Source organism: Centroberyx affinis, unplaced genomic scaffold (genome assembly GCF_046629955.1).
Source record: "Centroberyx affinis isolate AG114_WGS23_722 - 3 ecotype Tasmania unplaced genomic scaffold, CSIRO-AGI_Caff_v1 ptg001397l_1, whole genome shotgun sequence".
In the NCBI taxonomy this organism is placed as follows: domain Eukaryota; kingdom Metazoa; phylum Chordata; class Actinopteri; order Beryciformes; family Berycidae; genus Centroberyx; species Centroberyx affinis.
The window spans coordinates 23,682-43,379 of record NW_027279879.1 but is presented as its reverse complement, the minus strand read 5'-3'; the positions used below and the strand labels follow the sequence as shown (position 1 = coordinate 43,379).

General features: G+C 39.7%; 1 protein-coding gene across 2 annotated transcripts; it reads left to right on the top strand.

Annotated features, from left to right (window-relative positions):
* Nucleotides 1–1,040: 1,040 nt before the first annotated feature.
* On the top strand, nt 1,041–19,634 carry LOC139649811 (myosin heavy chain, fast skeletal muscle-like). 2 transcript variants are annotated; one of them, XM_071526313.1, is made up of 41 exons: nt 1,041–1,095; nt 1,250–1,287; nt 1,813–2,025; nt 2,159–2,302; nt 2,393–2,549; nt 2,641–2,668; nt 2,760–2,871; nt 2,960–3,052; nt 3,395–3,458; nt 3,538–3,636; nt 3,733–3,836; nt 4,094–4,232; nt 4,490–4,608; nt 5,721–5,870; nt 5,959–6,129; nt 6,229–6,535; nt 6,722–6,789; nt 7,761–7,848; nt 7,993–8,110; nt 8,216–8,339; nt 8,443–8,579; nt 11,860–12,115; nt 12,204–12,446; nt 12,528–12,704; nt 12,890–13,035; nt 13,137–13,227; nt 13,603–13,992; nt 14,114–14,240; nt 14,348–14,466; nt 14,576–14,772; nt 14,863–15,046; nt 15,136–15,301; nt 15,592–15,716; nt 15,918–16,226; nt 16,330–16,533; nt 16,627–16,752; nt 17,359–17,529; nt 18,005–18,109; nt 18,830–18,925; nt 19,153–19,284; nt 19,513–19,634. In XM_071526313.1, exons 3-41 carry the CDS (start codon nt 1,825–1,827, stop codon nt 19,531–19,533), a joined length of 5,808 nt encoding a protein of 1,935 aa, XP_071382414.1. In that variant the 5' UTR covers nt 1,041–1,095; nt 1,250–1,287; nt 1,813–1,824; the 3' UTR covers nt 19,534–19,634. The 2 variants fall into 2 exon arrangements, with proteins under 2 accessions (XP_071382414.1, XP_071382415.1); XM_071526314.1 differs by having other exon boundaries at nt 1,069–1,086.
* Nucleotides 19,635–19,698: the final 64 nt, after the last annotated feature.

Genomic DNA, 19,698 nt, shown 5'->3' with positions numbered 1-19,698 from the left:
ATAACTAAACCAAAATACTAATTCTTCCTCTTTTTAACCATATTAACTACAGACACTATAAACACACAGTTACACATATCTCATTTGGGGGGGCACCTTTACCCCAAACCCCTTATAGTACATGTATTTGTAGCATCAGAACAACACTAAGCAGTGCTAGTGCCATGCACTACCCATTGAGCTACAGAGGAACACAGAAACATCAGCAAACCTCTACAGATCTTTACTTACCAAGTAAAAAAACAGAACTTAACTAAATTGAATTCGATGAGCTTGCAAGCTTGTCACAATACTGATAGTCTGAAACAGAAGTAACTAGCTATACAGCCTGGAAATTGTTCTGAGATGCCTAGTAACAGGATGCTGAAATGCATCTGACATGTAATTAACAGAGGGGCTCAATGCATTTGTCAACAATCGCAACAGTAAGAGCTTGGGCATGAGTGAGCTGGAGGCTATATTTGTTTTAGGTCCTAATAAGACCGTAAAGAAAGGCCAGACATATTGAATATCACCTTTTTTTGCAACTTAATCGCACCACAAGAGAATACTTTTAACACACCATCTTGAGTATCATCTGTCTTTTGGAAGGAGAGAAAGCACAACAGCATAATGGACCATAATGGGATCTTAAATTAGCTTCGACTGAACACTTGTCCCTGTGCTCAAGAGATGTTTCAAACAATGTCCCTGCCCAGTTGGATGGTATAACATGCTTTCATGTTTGCTTGATCTTTCAGTAGAGTCTGAAGTTGCATTTCCCCCAAAAAGCGACAACAGTATCTCAAAAATACGCGTTAGAATGTCTTCAATAATATCATCATGTTTCACCCATGCTCAGTTTTTAGACAGGGAGCTTCAATTTGTGTCTAGGGTTTCATTTAATGTTTGTTTTCATTATACAGTATAAGGTGACATCAGCACTGATGATGAGATGAGGCAGACATCCATGACCAAAAGTTCATCCAAGATAAGCTCAATGACCTTAACAGGAGGGCTGCTCCTGCTGGGTGGCCGGAGATGTCTCTATAAAAGAAACTCTCCCAGGCTCCACAGAAGCTTTGAACTGACAGGCTGCCAACAAAGGTGAGACAGGTATTGTACTTTTTCACTGCTCAGTGACTTTTTATTACTGGTTGAACATCAATTCTTTAGCAAGATTAAGTAAGCAACTGAATGGTACGAATGTTAGTTTTAATGAGGCTTGTCAGTGTTTGTATTTCTAAGCTAAATTATTTTTTCCTTTCAGGTATCAACACAACTACTGCATCACTGGCATCAGAAAAGGTAAATAACGTACATGCAACTGCTTATGCAACATAAGGATTAAACTAATGAACTTGGATATCCCGATAATGGGGTATTTAATTTAAGTATATAATTTCTCACTTGGCTTACAAGCCAAAGTGTATCATATAGCATTCAAAGTTCTGTAATTTTGTATGCTCATAAAGGGGAAAACTGAAAAAGTTACAAGAACACCCTAAAGATTAATCTAATCTAAAAGGGGCTTACTTTAAGTAAATATTTTGTCATTTTAATCTTACCTGGAACAGAGGTGTCATGAGTATGGATCCCTAGAACATTCCCTAGAACATCATAATTTTGCCACACCTTGGCTAAATACTGGTATACCAACAGTCTTTATGATGGGACATTAGGAAACCTCATTTGACTACAGTAGTAGCCATTGTAGAAGTTACTACTTGTGCACCTATTCTACCTGTCTACCTATCCCTTTAGCCCCTCATTTCTGACCCCCGACCACTGCTTTTAAAATGAATGACTACTGTCTCGCTTCATCACTTGCAGTAAAGAGCCATCATGGGTGACCCGGAAATGGAGTCTTTTGGCCCAGCGGCCGTTTACCTCAGGAAACCTGAAAGGGAGAGGATTGAGGCCCAGAACACCCCCTTTGATGCTAAAACAGCTTACTTTGTGGCTGAGCCCAGTCAGATGTATCTCAAGGGGAAACTTGTGAAGCGAGAGGGTGGCAAAGCCACAGTTGAAACTCTGTGTGGGAAGGTAAGTGGATGTCTATTAGCTAAATTGTGCCTATTGTATTATAGGCACCGCTTAATTATAAAGATAATAATCCCCACACTTTATTTAGTAATGGTGCTACACACATTACTAATTCTCTGCTCTCTTGGTGTAGAGCATCACTGTAAAAGACGATGACATCCACCCCATGAATCCTCCAAAGTATGACAAGATTGAGGACATGGCCATGATGACCCACCTCAGTGAGCCCACTGTGCTGTATAACCTCAAAGAGCGCTATGCAGCATGGATGATCTACGTGAGTCCAATTCAAACTCTAGGTGAAACTTTATTGTATATAGTGTAATTAAAAAGTGACGTTTAAATATATATCCTCCTCTTAAAACAGACCTACTCTGGGCTGTTCTGCGTCACTGTGAACCCCTACAAGTGGCTCCCAGTGTATGACGCTGTGGTTGTATCAGCATACAGAGGCAAAAAGAGGATTGAGGCTCCACCCCACATCTTCTCTATCTCTGACAACGCCTATCAGTTCATGCTCACGGGTAAACATATTGAGACACTTTTACTACTCTAATATACAGTGCAATGATACTGAGTACGATAAATGAGAATATGTTCATATTTCATTAACAGATCGGGAGAACCAGTCAATCCTGATTACGTAAGTCTATTCTAAAGAGAGCTGATTTGGGCAAGTAAGAGTATGTCTGACTTGACCCAACCCATGTGTCCTACAATTATCTGTGTTCTAGCGGAGAATCCGGTGCAGGAAAGACTGTGAACACCAAGCGTGTCATCCAATACTTTGCGACAATCGCAGTGGCTGGAGGAAAGAAAACTGAGCAAGTTTCTGGAAAAATGCAGGTAAATATGTCATATATGTGGTATATTTATGACATTTATGGAAACTTAAATTGGAAAACACAAACACATCATCTAACATCATCTTAAGGGGTCGCTGGAGGATCAAATCATTGCAGCCAATCCACTGCTTGAAGCTTATGGAAATGCCAAGACTGTGAGGAATGACAACTCATCCCGCTTTGTGAGTTCTATGTTTCTATATAAAATGTTTTGTAGTTGTGAGATGCTCAGGTAGTCCACCATCTTCAGTATTTTATGTATGTGGTGCAGTATTGAAAATGAAGGTAATAACATACAGTATAGGTCGCTGACAGGTTGTAAGTAATCTGCTGGTAATAAAAAGGTAAAGCAAAACACACTGAGTGATGTTATCATTTTACTGCCTTTGTTTGAGCACTATATAGTACTGCCAGATAGTTAAATAGAAATACAAAATAATGTGAATAGAGAGAAGTAACTAGGACTTAAATACATCTCATTTAGTGCCATATGCCTCCATACTGAATGTTGAGTTCTCCTACAGGGTAAATTCATCAGAATCCATTTCGGAACAACTGGAAAGTTGGCTTCAGCTGATATTGAAACATGTAAGCTTCCACCATATATTAACCAGAAGGGTTTGATGCGTGGACAGACTGTAAACCCATTCACTGCTTTGTTTTATAGACCTGCTGGAGAAGTCTAGAGTGACGTTCCAGCTGTCTGCTGAGAGAAGCTACCACATCTTCTACCAGCTCATGACGGGCCACAAACCTGAGCTTCTAGGTGAGAGACTTCATAAAAAAAGTGATATTGGGTTTTGTATTAAATATATACTGTGCACCTGGATCCATATATTGCATTGCAATAAATATCTTTCAGAGGCTCTTCTGATCACCACCAACCCTTACGACTATCCCATGATCAGTCAGGGTGAAATCACAGTCAAGAGTATCAATGACATTGAGGAGTTCATCGCCACTGATGTAAGTAGAAGCACTGTAAAATTCTGAGCATTAAACATTACAATGTAATTTTAAAGGGGTTCAATATTATAATAGTATTTACTTTGGGGTTTCTCCATAATCAGCATTGTCTCCTGTCTGAGTTATTGATTACATACAGCCAGACATTATTATAAACCTTTATTTGTCTTTTGTTTGTTGAAAGACAAAAAGTATTTGAAATAACCTCAGAGAAACAAGTTAAATAAATCAATGATTTTTGTCAATTTCTTCCACAGACTGCCATTGACATCCTGGGCTTCACTGCGGAGGAGAAGATCGGCATCTACAAGCTGACTGGAGCTGTGTTGCACCATGGCAGCATGAAGTTCAAGCAAAAACAACGTGAAGAGCAGGCTGAGCCTGATGGCACTGAGGGTAAATACTGGATTAAAATGTCTTAATATCATAGTTAGAACGACCTGGTAGCCGATTTACCAATACTAAAATATTGTAATGTTGCCCTTCCACTACATCCAGTCCAGAATACCCAACAACAGCAATGAGAGCTATTTCCACAGAAATAATTGTAAATTATTGCACTGTAAAAATATTCTCACATCATAACTATTAATCACCGTTTGTAACTTATTAGCACAATTCAATGATTTGGGTCAACTTTCTGTTTTCATCAGAGGCTGATAAAATCGCCTACCTCATGGGCCTAAACTCTGCTGATATGCTCAAGGCTTTATGTTATCCAAGAGTCAAGGTCGGCAATGAAATGGTGACGAAAGGACAAACTGTGCCACAGGTAATTTACATAAAGATGAACACTTGTGAAACTAAAGCAATAAATAGAAAAAATACCTTCAGTGTTGTATAACCAGTGTTGGGAATAACGTGTAATTCCACTACTTTTGGCAGTAACTAGTAATGTAACTAATTACTTTTTCAAATTAATAACGCAATTACAATTACTGAAATTGAAATGGACTCGTTACTGGATTATCCGGTTTATGATCATCCGACTTTACGGTGGCGCAAGTGAATCAAAAGACTACCAACCTCCCTGATGACTTTATTTCTCAAAAGCGACTAGCGACAAATCTGGCGAATTTTTCTGACCATGGGAAGCAATGTTAATGTGTTGAATCCCAAAGCATTTGGCAATAAATTGGTACGGCTGATGCCGGTTTTCTCTACTTGCTTGTCTAATCCAGAGAGGTCTGATGATCACAGCGCTTCCCACACAAAGCGCGTAGCTCCCTCCCTCTGCTGAGAGCAGGGACTGTAGGATAGGGTCCACTTGTAATTGTTACCGGCGAATGCCGAAAGTCAGAGAGTCAGCACTTATATTAAAACGGGCTATGCCACGGCGTGCATAACAAGTGCAGCATTATATATTGATATGCAAATTATCATATGACATCATCTGGCGACTTCTAGCGACTTTCTGAGCAGCCAATAGCTACTTTCCTTGGAAAAGAGTTGCCAACACTGCTACCGGTCCGGTAACTTAGCCCACACAGTGTACTAATGCTTGATTTGAAGGCCTGTTGAGGCTACAATAAATACGCCTATCAAAACATATCTATTGTGTTTTATTGTTCCACTACTTACTTTTCATCATAGTGATAATGGGTACAATGATAGATAAAATTGGACAGTTGTCTTGTCCCACACTGTGCCACAGCAACACTAAAATAATATAGCTATGTGTAATAAAAGAATTGAAGCAGACATTTAAAAGTAACGCAAAAGTTATTTTCCCTAGTAACTAATTACTTTTATTATGCAGTAATTGGTAAAGTAATTCAGTTACTTTTTGAGAGAAGTAACTAGTAACTGTAACTAATTACTAATTTTCAGTAACTTGCCCAACACTGTGTATAACCAGAACTCAATTGATCTCTTTGAATCTAGGTGCATAATGCAACCATGGCTCTCTGCAAGTCTGTCTATGAGAAAATGTTCTTGTGGATGGTCGTCAGAATCAATGAGATGCTGGACACTAAGCAGCCAAGACAGTTCTTCATTGGTGTGCTAGACATTGCTGGATTTGAAATCTTTGATGTAAGTAAACAACACAAAATAATATTTTAGTTTATTCAGAGTGAACACGCACAAGCAATGGCACTGTGTCTTCCTTTCTTACCCCAAGTTCAACAGCTTGGAGCAGCTGTGCATCAACTTCACCAATGAGAAACTGCAACAGTTCTTCAACCACCACATGTTTGTCCTGGAGCAAGAAGAGTACAAGAAAGAGGGAATTGAATGGGAGTTCATTGACTTTGGCATGGACTTGGCTGCCTGCATTGAATTGATTGAGAAGGTACTGCAGGAGAGATTCTTAACAATTAACACAGAATTAATAATTATCTACACCCGATGTACATCAATTAAGAATTTCATTTTGTGTTATCTTTAACAGCCGATGGGCATCTTCTCCATCCTTGAAGAGGAGTGCATGTTCCCCAAAGCTTCAGACATTACCTTCAAGAACAAACTGAATGACCAGCATCTTGGTAAAACCAAGGCCTTTGAGAAACCTAAACCTGCAAAGGGCAAAGCCGAGGCCCACTTTGCTCTGGCCCACTATGCTGGTACTGTAGATTACAACGTCACAGGCTGGCTGGATAAGAACAAAGACCCCCTGAATGATTCTGTTGTTCAGCTCTACCAGAAGTCTTCAGTGAAGCTGTTGGCCATGCTGTACGTGTCCCATGCCTCTGGAGAAGGTAATGGTTTTCTATATTCCCAAGAGTAAGATATGGTGGTAATTTCAGTAAAGACATTTTTTAAAGAAGTAATATATCCCCAGTAGTTTTTTATTAACATATTGACCTTCTGTAAATAGGTCATATATGGGGATTATGTATTTACACAAAAGCTGTTGAAAATATAACTGTAAATGCATTTTGCAGATGCAAAGGGTGGTAAGAAGGGCAAGAAGAAGGGTGGTTCATTCCAGACTGTGTCAGCTCTCTTCAGGGTAATTTTTATTGTTTTATTTTTTTCTGATCACTTGTTAATATTTTTCTCATCGCTTATAAATATTGTAGGAGGTTATTCATGAAAGGACATCCTAACCATAGGCCTCATACAAGAACCATGCCTATACATTAGTGCTTAGCGGGTAGATTTCTTGGCTAGTTTGTTTCCTGGATAATGCACTCTGCTTCGGAGGCAGGTGGCATTTTGATTAGAGCGACCTTCCTTCAACATGGATTTCCCTAACCTATGGAGGGGGGCAAGCAAAAAGACAAATTTCTACTCCAGGGATCAATAGAAAAATGCCTATGCACAGATTTGAATGTACATAGATGTAAAGCATTCTTGAGACCACTAGTGTCCACCAAAAATTTGAACATTAGTCTTTGAAGTAAAAAACATAGATTTAAATTTTGATATCTCAAATGTCAAATGTTGTGACAAAAGTCCATCCCCCTTCAGTCTCTACAAACTGAAACATCAATTTTCGTTAAAGAATACGTTTTTAAGCTGTTATTTGTTTTGCATTATAAAACGGCTTATAAAACTTGATTAATGTGCCTCCTTTTCCGTTTCTTGTGCTGTTTCTATTTATAAATAAAGACATCCTTCCTTTATATAAGCCATGGTGGGCAATGTGCATAATGGGCATAATGTTATGGAAATTACGATGCTGTGGGAACACCTGCTCCAGCTGAGAACAATGGACAATTATGAAAATAGGCTGATATAAACACAAATTAAGAGCTGTATGCATATTTAATAAATCTGTTTCCTCTGGCACATTTTCTTGAAAAGGATGTGCATGCATTAGGCCTAATGACATTCTGTAGTGGAATAATTGGAAAAATTGTGATTACAATGAAATGTCTGTTTGAGATGCTGAGCATTAGGCCGGTATCACTGCAGCATGTCAGCATCATCATTATTACATAATGGAAATTATAAATATGTTACTTTGTCCCTTAACAGGAGAACTTGGGCAAGTTGATGACCAACTTAAGGAGCACTCATCCACATTTTGTGCGCTGTTTGATTCCTAATGAATCAAAAACACCAGGTAGGTCCTGATGAACCAAAAAAATTCAAACACATACAACTAATGTATGTGTTTGAATTAGCCCTCAAGTGTCATATTCCTCATATAAATGAGTAGAAGGGAGGAGTTATGCAAGGCTTTATTTATTTATTTATTTTGTTTAAGGTCTTATGGAGAACTTCCTGGTCATCCACCAGCTGAGGTGTAACGGTGTACTGGAAGGTATCAGAATCTGCAGAAAGGGTTTCCCCAGCAGAATCCTCTATGGTGACTTCAAGCAGAGGTAGCTCTTACTGTACCTCTTAGTCCACGTGTCAACATACAGTAATTATTTTGTTTCATAATGATCCGATTGAAGTAAAGTCCATCCCTCTTACAATCCTGTCAGATACAAAGTATTGAATGCCAGCGTCATCCCAGAGGGACAGTTCATCGACAACAAGAAGGCCTCAGAGAAACTACTGGGATCAATAGATGTGGACAAATCACAGTACAAGTTTGGCCATACCAAGGTAAAGCAACAGACAAAATTATAATCATGAAATAATGAAATTACTATGTTGCCCAAAACAGAAAAAAATTGTATTAAGTCATTATCATGAAATCTATAAACAGGTGTTCTTCAAAGCTGGTCTACTGGGTCTGCTGGAGGAGATGAGAGATGAGAAACTGGTTGAGCTGGTGACCATGACTCAGGCTCTCTGCAGAGGATACGTTATGAGGAAAGAGTTTGTCAAGATGATGCAGAGACGGTAATTTTGCTATTTTGTAAACTACAAATATAGCATATCTAGCAAAAAACAGGTGGACTCTTTGCTACTCTGCTGTTAAAGTGATTTTTTTTAAAATGACATTTTATCTATTCATCTTTGCCTATCATTAATAGGCAAAAAAAACCCTGTCCTGTATGGGTTGGTCAGTCTCTCCTAATATCAGGACCATAGCAGTGCTGGCTTTGATTAATGTACAGCTCAGATTAGCTGTTTTTTTTTACAATGTATGTCAATGGGCTTTTCAGCTATGGCCCAATCCTTTTTCATTGAACTCAGATGCATTTCTGTGGCATATATATATTTTGGCTCAGTAACTGATTTGCTTATTTGATGTCCAGCGCTAACATGAAGTGTGGTAGCAGTAGGTTCATGGTTTTGAAAGCTGTCCTTGCTCGCCGCCTGGGCATTGAGTCAGTCACTGCCAAAAGAAAATCTATGCCACACCAAGCCACAGTTCTGTGAAGATAAATCAGGCCATTGCTGTTTTATGAAGTACTAATCAAAGCCAAAAGTTGAAAAAATTATAGTGCAAAATCCCAACAAAGTATTGTGTAAGACTGACTAACTCTTACAGGAATGATTTTGTTAAAACTTTTGCAAATAAGTTATTATTTCCCCGCTAATGTTGGAGAGGTTCATTGACTTTTCCCTCGTGGCAAATCAAATCATTTCATAACTTTCATGATAAAATTTAACTCTGTTATTTGAATATGGACTACAAATATGGATTCATTCTAAATAAGACAAAAGTAAAATTATTGAGACTGTGGAGTGAAATTAGTTCTTATTGCTATAAACATATGAACTGAAAAATGTAACTTGTTGCAACAGCATATACCCCATCCTTGTGTTTGGGTCACAATAACAATGTCAACGTTTTTATATCTTTCTTTGAAGCAATCTGCCAAGCTCCGAATGCAACCTGTTAAAAATTCATGCATGATGGATTCTGTTGCGCACTGTTTTCATACAGTGGATAATGCAGTTACTGGATGTCTGACTCACTGTCATGGCCCTGGGGTAGTGTACAGTATAGGGTTATGTATGTAACTTAAGAGTGGTTGCCCTTGGCCAATTTCTTATGCACTTATGTGAGAAAAGTTTCTGTGAAGAACCAGTTCTGTAGGACTGGTGGGAACGCAGCATGTGCCTGACATCCTAATGAGTTCCAGGGAGACTCAGGACTCTGCATTTCCATCTTTGCAGAGTATCTCAATGGACCATATCAGTAGTTTGGTCATGTTTCTTAACATAGGTATTGTGTGTAAGGTGTATTTATCTTGATACTTATGCTCTTATAACTGAAGTTGGAGAGGCTCACGACAAAAAAGTATATATTCAAAACATCTTAGAATGCAAGTACAATAAAAACATCAATAGATAGTTTGTACTCTATACCTCATTGTACTCTGTACTCTGTGCCAGCGGGCTTTCTCCCCGTGCGCACTGCTGGAGAGAATACTGGGGGGCAAGTACTTCCCTAATTGTATGTTTGACACCTGGTGTGCTGCAGCCCCTTAATTTCCCCTGACCTCCTTTGAGCTCTGTTAAGCAGGGACAAGGAGCGGGAGTGAGAGTGTCAGTGTGCACTGGGCCTCCCAGGGAGAGGAACTGACTTTATTTATTTTTTATTAATCCTTGGGCAAGTCAAAAGCAGCAGCCAATACACAACAATGACAAAGAGCAACAAGACAAAGACACAACAATAAATAACATAATAATACATACAGTAAGTACAACAACTGTATCACATTATACAATATCCATTTAGCGTGACCTATTGTAGTAAAATGAGGAAGGGAAAGAGAAAGCTAGGGCAAGGGAGGGGGAGGAGTAAGAAAACTCCTCTCCCTGTATCTGACTCCCACTTAGAAAAGCAGGAGACAGACACAGAGCAGGAGAAAGACACAGAATAGAATGGGAGAGCTAGGGATGAGGATTATTGAAACATGTGCAACTTTCAGACTTAATTGATTGGAGCAGACTTTTAAAGTCACCTATGGGAATGAGAGCATCTAACTTGGCATCCTTCTGAAGGAGGTTCCAGCACCAGGGGGCAGAGTAACTGAATGCCGTCTTTCCAAACTCAGTGGATGGGCGTGGTACAGTAAGGAGCAATGAGTCAGTAGAACGCAGATTGTACTTCCTAAAATTCCAGTTTAAGAGACTGCAGAGGTAACCAGGGAGTCTACCAATAATGGCTTTGTAAATAAAGGAGTGCTAATGGAACCATCTACGGCGACCAAGGGAGGCTAAACCAGCCCTCTCGTAAAGATGGCAATGATGAGTAAGGGATTTAGCATTTGTGATAAAACGTAAAGCACTGTGATACACAGTATCAAGGGCTTGCAGTGTGGTCGTAGAGGCATGCATATATAAAACATCTCCATAATCAATCATTGACAGAAAAGTAGCAATAACCAATTTCTTCCTGGCCTGCCAGGTAAAACAGGATCTATTTCTAAAATAAAAACCAAGTTTCACTCTCAGGTTTTTCACCAATTTTTCAATGTGAGGTTTAAATGTAAGCTTCTCATCAATCCATAAACCCAGGTATTTATAGGCAGAGACTTTCTCAATACCTGCTGAACCAGAGACAGCTGGATGCCGGAATGTGAGTGAACTCCAAACAGTTGTGTGTGTAGCCGTAGCGTGTCAGGACCGTAGAGCTTTGTGGAAACCTGTTATTGTGTTGTGGAGTGTTTGACCTCTCTGACCTGACTGAGAAGGGATGAAGGACTGAGTCAAACAACAACCCCAAAACTCAGGATTGTTCTGTAGGGGGTGAAACTGGACAGGTCTGTGGGTCCGTTTTGTGGTTGACTCAGGTCAAACAGTCCACAACACAATTAACAGGGTTCTGCAATTCTCTATTGTAAAGCTCTTGAATTTATACGGTTACACATACCTGTTTTGGGTTCGCTCATGGCCCGGTGTCCAGCAGTCGGTCCTTCTCTCTGGGAGAGTCGGTCCTTGTCCCTGCTGAAAAGAGTTCAATGTAGGTCAGCCTCCCCAGGTGCCAAGATAATTAGGGATGTACCTGCCCTCCTGAATTCTCCCCAGTGGTGCTGAATGTGACACTCAGTGGGATGCCATGCTCATGTACATCTTTTTATCTTTTGATAAGTAAAAAAATATGAATGTACAATAGTAAGAACCAATTTAAACCAACTGTCCTAACACAAGACTGTATATATCAATTAATAATAACAGAGCCAGTGACGAAAATCTAATTTTCCTCTGTGTCTTTTATCACCAGGGAAGCAATTTATTCCATCCAATACAACATCCGCTCATTCATGAACGTCAAAACCTGGCCATGGATGAAGCTTTACTTCAGGATAAAGCCTCTTCTCAAGAGTGCAGAGACTGAAAAAGAGATGGTCCAAATGAAAGAGGACTTTGAAAAAACCAAGGAGGAACTAGCAAAGGCTCTGGCCAAGAAGAAAGAGCTAGAGGAGAAGATGGTTACTCTGCTACAGGAAAAGAATGACTTGCAGCTACAAATTCAATCTGTAAGTTAAACTGAGGGAGGAAATTGCTATTTCAATGACAAGATATTTACAACTCACTCTAAATTATTTTCTGCCATTACAATTCTAGGAAAATGAGAACTTGTCTGATGCAGAGGAAAGGTGTGAGGGGCTCATTAAGAGTAAGATCCAGCTCGAGGCCAAACTCAAAGAGGTAGCTGAGAGACTGGAGGATGAGGAGGAGGTTAATGCTGAGCTGACTGCAAAGAAGAGGAAGCTGGAAGATGAATGCTCTGAGCTGAAGAAAGACATTGATGACTTGGAGCTCACTCTGGCCAAAGTGGAAAAGGAAAAACATGCCACTGAGAACAAGGTTTACTGCTTTAATTTACTTAACCGTGTGTATTATAACTACCAACAAACTAATAATTAAATGATAAACATGTATTTTTAGGCAAAAAATTTGATTGAAGAAATGGCATCTCAAGATGAAATCATTGCCAAGCTGACAAAGGAGAAGAAAGCCCTCCAAGAGGCGCATCAGCAGACACTTGATGATCTTCAGGCAGAGGAAGACAAAGTCAACACTCTGACTAAGGCCAAGACCAAGCTGGAGCAGCAAGTGGATGATGTGAGATACTGTATATTTCTTTGAAGTGGCAAGCAAAAACCTTCCATATTGATTGTGCATTTCATATGCAATTTACAATTTAGGCATTTAGCAGACACTCTTGTCCAGAGCAACTTACAATTAGTGCAACAGTAAAATAAGACATTCATGAAACATCAAAGTGAAATTCAAATCTTGTTGACTAGGTTGAGGGATCCTTGGAGCAAGAGAGGAAGCTTCGTATCGACCTTGAGCGAGCTAAAAGGAAGCTTGAAGGGGATCTGAAACTGGCCCATGAATCCATAATGGATCTGGAGAATGACAAGCAGCAGTCTGATGAGAAAATCAAGAAGTATGTAAAGTTTAATTAATGGAAACTTAATCTAGTTTCTTCCCATTTCCACACTTAAAGTGTACATCTGTAACATATTTGATTATATTTGCAATAAAAAGGAAGGAGTTTGAGACCAGCCAGCTCCTTAGCAGGATAGAAGATGAACAGGCTCTTGGGATTCAGCTTCACAAGAAAATCAAGGAACTGCAGGTACGCTGTAAATGGATGTTTGGGGCTTATGGGAGGGAAAAGTATGTGTATACTCCAGCAAAAATGGTATGTACTGTGCATATGTCCAGACTGAGACAGAAATCTAAAGTTTACAATACCACATATCTGTTGTAAGTCTTACTTATAATTTGGTTTGATTCATTTATCTAAATCAAGGTCGGAATTCAGGAGCATTTTTATTTTGCACTCACTAACATTGTAACATAAAACCTGGGACCTTTTTGGTTCAAAAAACAACCATGTCACATCCACCATCCAAATATAATATTTTGACTATATTTACATGGGTATATAAAATATAAGGGTTGGTATACAGCATATGTAAACATGACCATGTACACTTTTGCATCACAGGCTCGTATTGAAGAGCTGGAGGAGGAGATCGAGGCTGAGCGCGCTGCTCGGGCCAAGGTGGAGAAGCAGAGGTCCGATCTCTCCAGGGAACTTGAGGAGATCAGTGAAAGGCTTGAAGAAGCGGGTGGAGCAACATCTGTTCAGATTGAGATGAACAAGAAGCGTGAGGCTGAGTTCCAGAAGCTGCGTCGTGATCTTGAAGAGTCCACATTGCAGCACGAAGCCACCGCTGCAGCTCTCCGCAAGAAGCAGGCTGACAGTGTGGCAGAACTGGGAGAGCAGATTGATAACCTTCAGCGTGTCAAACAGAAGCTGGAGAAAGAGAAAAGTGAATTCAAGATGGAGATTGATGACCTCACAAGCAATATGGAGGCTGTTGCCAAATCAAAGGTAAACCATACAAACATTTTTGTGTTTTTCCAATACAATAATGTACACAATCCATGTTTTATTGTAATATACAATAGCAACATGACTAGAATACAATTATATCACCGATTTTTGTTTGCAGGGTAACCTGGAGAAAATGTGCCGTTCCCTGGAGGATCAACTAAGTGAATTAAAGTCAAAAAGTGAAGAGCATATGCGTCAGTTTAATGACATGAATGTTCAAAGAGCAAGACTGATGACTGAAAATGGTGAGTGTAAAATGTGAGGGTAGAATTATTTTCAAAAGAAAATACTAACATTGAAATTAATTGATTAATTTACTAAAAGAGAGATATTTTTTCCTCATTCCAATCAGGGGAATTTGGTCGTCAGTTGGAGGAAAAGGAGTCTCTTGTTTCCCAGCTGACAAGGGGAAAACAGGCTTATATTCAGCAGATTGAGGAGCTGAAGAGGCACCTTGAGGAGGAAGTCAAGGTACTGTGTTGTGCTCTTTTCTGGTTTGGGGTCGCAGTTAAAGCCCTACTTTGTTTCATAAGAGTGAGAAACATTATTTAAGCAATTGCTTATATATTTTCTGTTATAGGCAAAGCATGCCCTGGCTCATGCTGCTCAGTCAGCTCGCCATGACTGCGACCTGCTCAGAGAGCAGTATGAGGAGGAGCAGGAGGCCAAATCTGACTTGCAGCGGGGAATGTCCAAGGCCAACAGCGAGGTGGCTCAGTGGAGAACCAAATACGAGACTGATGCCATTCAGCGCACTGAGGAGCTTGAGGAGGCAAAGTACTGATACACATATTTATTATAGTGATACTATCACATTGGAAAATAAAATCCCTTTATTCAAAATAAGCCAACGCTCTATCTTTGCAGGAAAAAGCTTGCCCAGCGCCTCCAAGATGCAGAGGAATCAATTGAGGCTGTGAACGCAAAATGTGCCTCTCTGGAAAAGACGAAACAGAGACTGCAGGGTGAAGTGGAAGACCTGATGATTGATGTGGAGAGAGCTAATGCTCTGGCTGCTAACCTTGACAAGAAGCAGAGGAACTTTGACAAGGTAAGATATTTTTGTATTAGTACATGATATCCATTGATAACTTTGGCCTCGGGTGAACAAATACACACATTTGTTTGTTGTACTTTCAGGTTCTTGCAGAGTGGAAACAGAAGTATGAGGAGAGCCAGGCAGAGATGGAGGGAGCTCAGAAAGAGGCTCGTTCTCTCAGCACTGAGATGTTCAAGATGAAGAACTCCTATGAAGAAGCTCTGGACCACCTGGAGACCCTGAAGAGGGAGAACAAGAACCTGCAACGTATAAGAACCTAACCTAAACCAAACAGTTTCTGTTATCCCGAAGTTGAGATATTGAAGTTTGGGCCTGTGGTGTTTAGCCTTTTTTCCACTAGAAAGATTCAGACAAAGATTTCATATCGTACTATTTTATATCATATAATTATAATAATGATGAAGATAATACTGTTATAATACCATTATTACCACTAAATAATACCATTTCATATAATACTCAGATTTTACTGTTATGTGAGGATGCAGTCTCAGTCTTGTACTATTTTTTCTGAAATGTTTTATTTCTCTCAACAGAGGAAATCACTGATCTGACTGAACATATTGCTGAATCAGGAAAGACAATCCATGAGCTGGAAAAGGGGAAGAAGACAGTAGAAATTGAGAAGGCAGAAATCCAAACAGCTCTAGAGGAGGCAGAGGTATTCATTCACAATTACATATTTACAGTTAACAACACAGAAAAGGAACTAGTGATTTAACAGTTTCATTAGGGGTATATTACTTTGTTAATAAGGAATACATCCATCAATAAGCAAAGATTATACCTCCAAAGATAATCATTTGAGAAGTGGCCTGAATGGTTAATGTATCAGAAAACTGACACTGATTTTTTTTCATAGGCTACACTGGAGCACGAAGAATCAAAGATCATCCGTGTTCATCTGGAGCTCACCCAACTCAAAGGTGAAATTGACCGGAAAATTGCAGAGAAGGATGAGGAGATAGAGCAGATCAAGAGGAACAGTCAGAGAGTGATCGAGTCCATGCAGAGCACTTTGGATGCTGAGGTCAGGAGCAGGAACGATGCCCTGAGAATCAAGAAGAAGATGGAGGGAGACCTGAATGAGATGGAGATTCAGCTGAGCCACGCCAACCGCCAGGCTGCTGAAGCCCAGAAACAGTTGAGAAATGTCCAGGGACAGCTTAAGGTACAGTGTTAACGCATAAATACTGTATACATCAAAAATACAATTGGAGGGGGTTAAACATATGGTATATTCTTAAATAAACTTTGCACTATCTTCAATTTAGGATGCCCAACTGCACCTTGACGATGCTCTGAGAGGTCAGGCAGACATGAGGGAGCAAGTTGCCATGGTGGAGCGCAGGAACAACCTGATGCTGGCTGAGATCGAGGAGCTGAGAGCTGCCTTGGAGCAGACAGACAGAAGCCGCAAAATAGCTGAACAGGAGCTGGTTGATGCCAGTGAGCGTGTGGGGCTGCTGCACTCCCAGGTATTAATAATGTATTTTCTGTAATGAGGAATGTGAAGATATATGCCACTTTTGGAAATGTCAAGTAAAAACCTCACTGTATTTTCCTTTTAGAATATAAACCTCATCAACACCAAGAAGAAGCTGGAGGCTGACCTTGTCCAGATCCAAGGTGAAGTGGAGGATTCTGTCCAGGAAGCAAGAAATGCTGAAGAAAAGGCCAAGAAGGCCATCACTGATGTGAGCCATGGGTTTCTCTCTACAGTATTACAGTATACTCAGAATTTCCTACATGCATCTACTTAGATTCTACTGCTGATGTTTCATAACACATAACTTTGGTGGTTGCATTGAAGCTGAGTTGTTGGAACGTGTGTACATTCTAGAAACACTGGGAGACAGAAAACAAACTTTTGTAAAGAGCATTTACAGTACTTGCTTGTATTAAACTAAACAATAACAATCAAGTAACTCCAAAATTGGACTAGGGCAGTGGCTGACAAGCTAAGCAAGTCTGTATGTGACAAAATATTAAGACATGACCTTTACAATCCCATCATAACTCAAAAGACAGTTGTATTTTCCACAAATTTGTTTCTAAACATTTTATACCTAAACAAACCTTTTACATCTTCAAAATACAGGTTAAAAAATCATATTTACTGGTGCCAAGAGCTAAAAACCTTCTCTAACTCATTCTAACATTCTCTAAACTACCTGTTTTCTGTGGTGGATCTACCCTTTTGTTTTATATTTGGGTTACTGATTAGGTCTTAGATATGAGATATTATCCTTGATCATTCTGTTTAAGATAGATTTATTAATCTATAATTACTTCCACTGTAGGCTGCCATGATGGCAGAAGAGTTGAAGAAGGAGCAGGACACCAGCTCTCATCTGGAGAGGATGAAGAAGAACCTGGAGGTCACAGTCAAGGACCTGCAGCACCGCCTGGATGAGGCTGAGAACCTGGCTCTGAAGGGCGGCAAGAAGCAGCTCCAGAAACTGGAGGCTAGGGTATGTGCACTATATAGAAAAGTTTCTCTGCATTACAGTAACTTATCCAGAGTATCCAAATAGGCACATTCTGTACATCTTTTTTCTACCACTGTAAAGAGAATATGTTCATGAGGTGAATATGACTTTTTTTTTGCAACTCTAGTCTACAGGCCCAGACACTTTCTGTACATTAATGTGAATACGACACACAGAATTTTTTATATCTATTTGGTCTCAGTACAATCTACTGCTGTAATTTCCCACACCCTCATAATGCTATAATCCACACTGTAGTCCATATTCTACTCAGCATATCCTAGTGAAATTATTGGTTGGATCCTATTTGCTATAATCTTATTTGTATTCTACTTGGCTGTATCCTGTACTATTTGCTGCTACAACAACCCAGTCTCCCCACATGGATCATTACAGTTTTATATTAGCGCCGCCCTGTTAAAACTTAACCTTTCCTGTCACTGTCCTCGTTGCCAAGGTTCGAGAGCTGGAATCTGAGGTTGAGGCTGAGCAGAGACGTGGCGCTGAAGCTGTGAAAGGCGTTCGCAAATATGAACGCAGAGTGAAGGAACTGACTTACCAGGTACAAACAGAGAGCTAAAATGTAAATCTTATATTATGTACCAGAACATTTCATTTCATTTCATTTAAAGGGGGAACACACAATTACAAATAAATAGTATTTTTTCAAAGGTTTTAGAATTTGACTGGATGCAGACAAACTGTATGTAGAATGTGTTTCAAACCCCTAGAGGGCATGAATCACCACTATATGTTTGAAGCTTCAACAGCAGACATACTGAAGACATGAGCTGGAACAGAGCAAAGCTAAAAATAAACATGCTGCCATTGCAGCTATAAATACATGCAGCTATGTGTATATTACGAGTATGCTACATGTGTGACATTTATAGAGCAATTTTACACATTGTCACTGAGAGCAAGTGGAGAGAGGAGGAACTCTTAGCATGTTTATACTGTGCTCAAGGGCAACTTGATTGACAGAGATAACAATTTGTTGTGTGGAGACGGTTTTGCACCACTGCATGATCCCCCTTAAGACATTTTGCAACTAAAAGTGAAAATATGGAAAATGTCCTGCTGTTTCTTTCATTCATTCCTGTCCTTAGTATTTCTTGCCTGTTCGGTTGTACTTGTTCTTGTCAATCTTTCTGAAGTGGCTTCACTGTGGTAAGATACTGTATGCTCTCGAGGGGATTTGTAGGCGTTAACATAAAATGAGGAGGTATGATCATACTCCTTTTAGTGTCAGTAAACAGATTTTACTGTGTACCGCTCGTAGACTGAGGAGGACAGGAAGAACGTCACCAGACTCCAAGATCTGGTGGACAAGCTGCAGCTGAAAGTGAAGTCCTACAAGCGCCAGGCTGAGGAGGCTGTGAGTGTTCCTCAAGGAATATCTGTACTACTCTGTATATTTAATATTGTCAGAATTGGACAGATGTGACTTAAAGAAGTAATATACCAACAATACCTATTGTTTTATATTTTGGTTACCATCAGAGGACTGACAACATGGTACAGCATGATTTTTCGTTCTGTTGTTTTCATCTGTACAACTTGTAAGATGGTTAATGGCATGACCTTTAACCCCATGCTTCCCAGGAGGAGCAGGCCAACTCTCACCTGACCAGGTACAGGAAGGTTCAGCATGAGATGGAGGAGGCTGAGGAGCGCGCTGACATCGCTGAGTCCCAGGTCAACAAGCTGAGAGCCAAGAGCCGGGAAATTGTCAGGGTATATTCATTTTTAATTATTTTCATTCACTAGTCATTACATTCTCAGTAGTAATAATGCTAGTAGGAATGCCAGTATCTATAAAGAATATGACATATGAATATTTGACAAAATTTTTCTGAATTCAAAACTCATGTTACCAGGAATAGTTGTATCACAATTTCAATACTCCATAGAGATACATATTGTCAACCACTGACTTCTTGTTTCTCTTGTATTCATTTAAAGGGGAAGGAGGCTGAAGAGTGAGCACCACAGTCTAGATGAGACCCGTTGTCAAGAAATCATACAATATGATCTTTTTGTCAAATTGTCCTCCAGTGTGCAACAATAAATAAATTTGCAAGCAATTTGATGTCGTGTTTGTTTTTTTTATTTGTCAGTAAAAGTAGAAACATGAAATACTTGGACTGA

Coding starts and splice junctions, on each gene's coding strand:
- LOC139649811 (XM_071526313.1), top strand. CDS start 1,825: ATGGGTGACCCGGAAATGGAGTCTTTTGGCCCAGCGGCCGTTTACCTC. Junction 6,790..7,760: donor CTGTGTCAGCTCTCTTCAGG/GTAATTTTTATT, acceptor GTCCCTTAACAG/GAGAACTTGGGCAAGTTGAT. Junction 19,285..19,512: donor AGAGCCGGGAAATTGTCAGG/GTATATTCATTT, acceptor ATTCATTTAAAG/GGGAAGGAGGCTGAAGAGTG.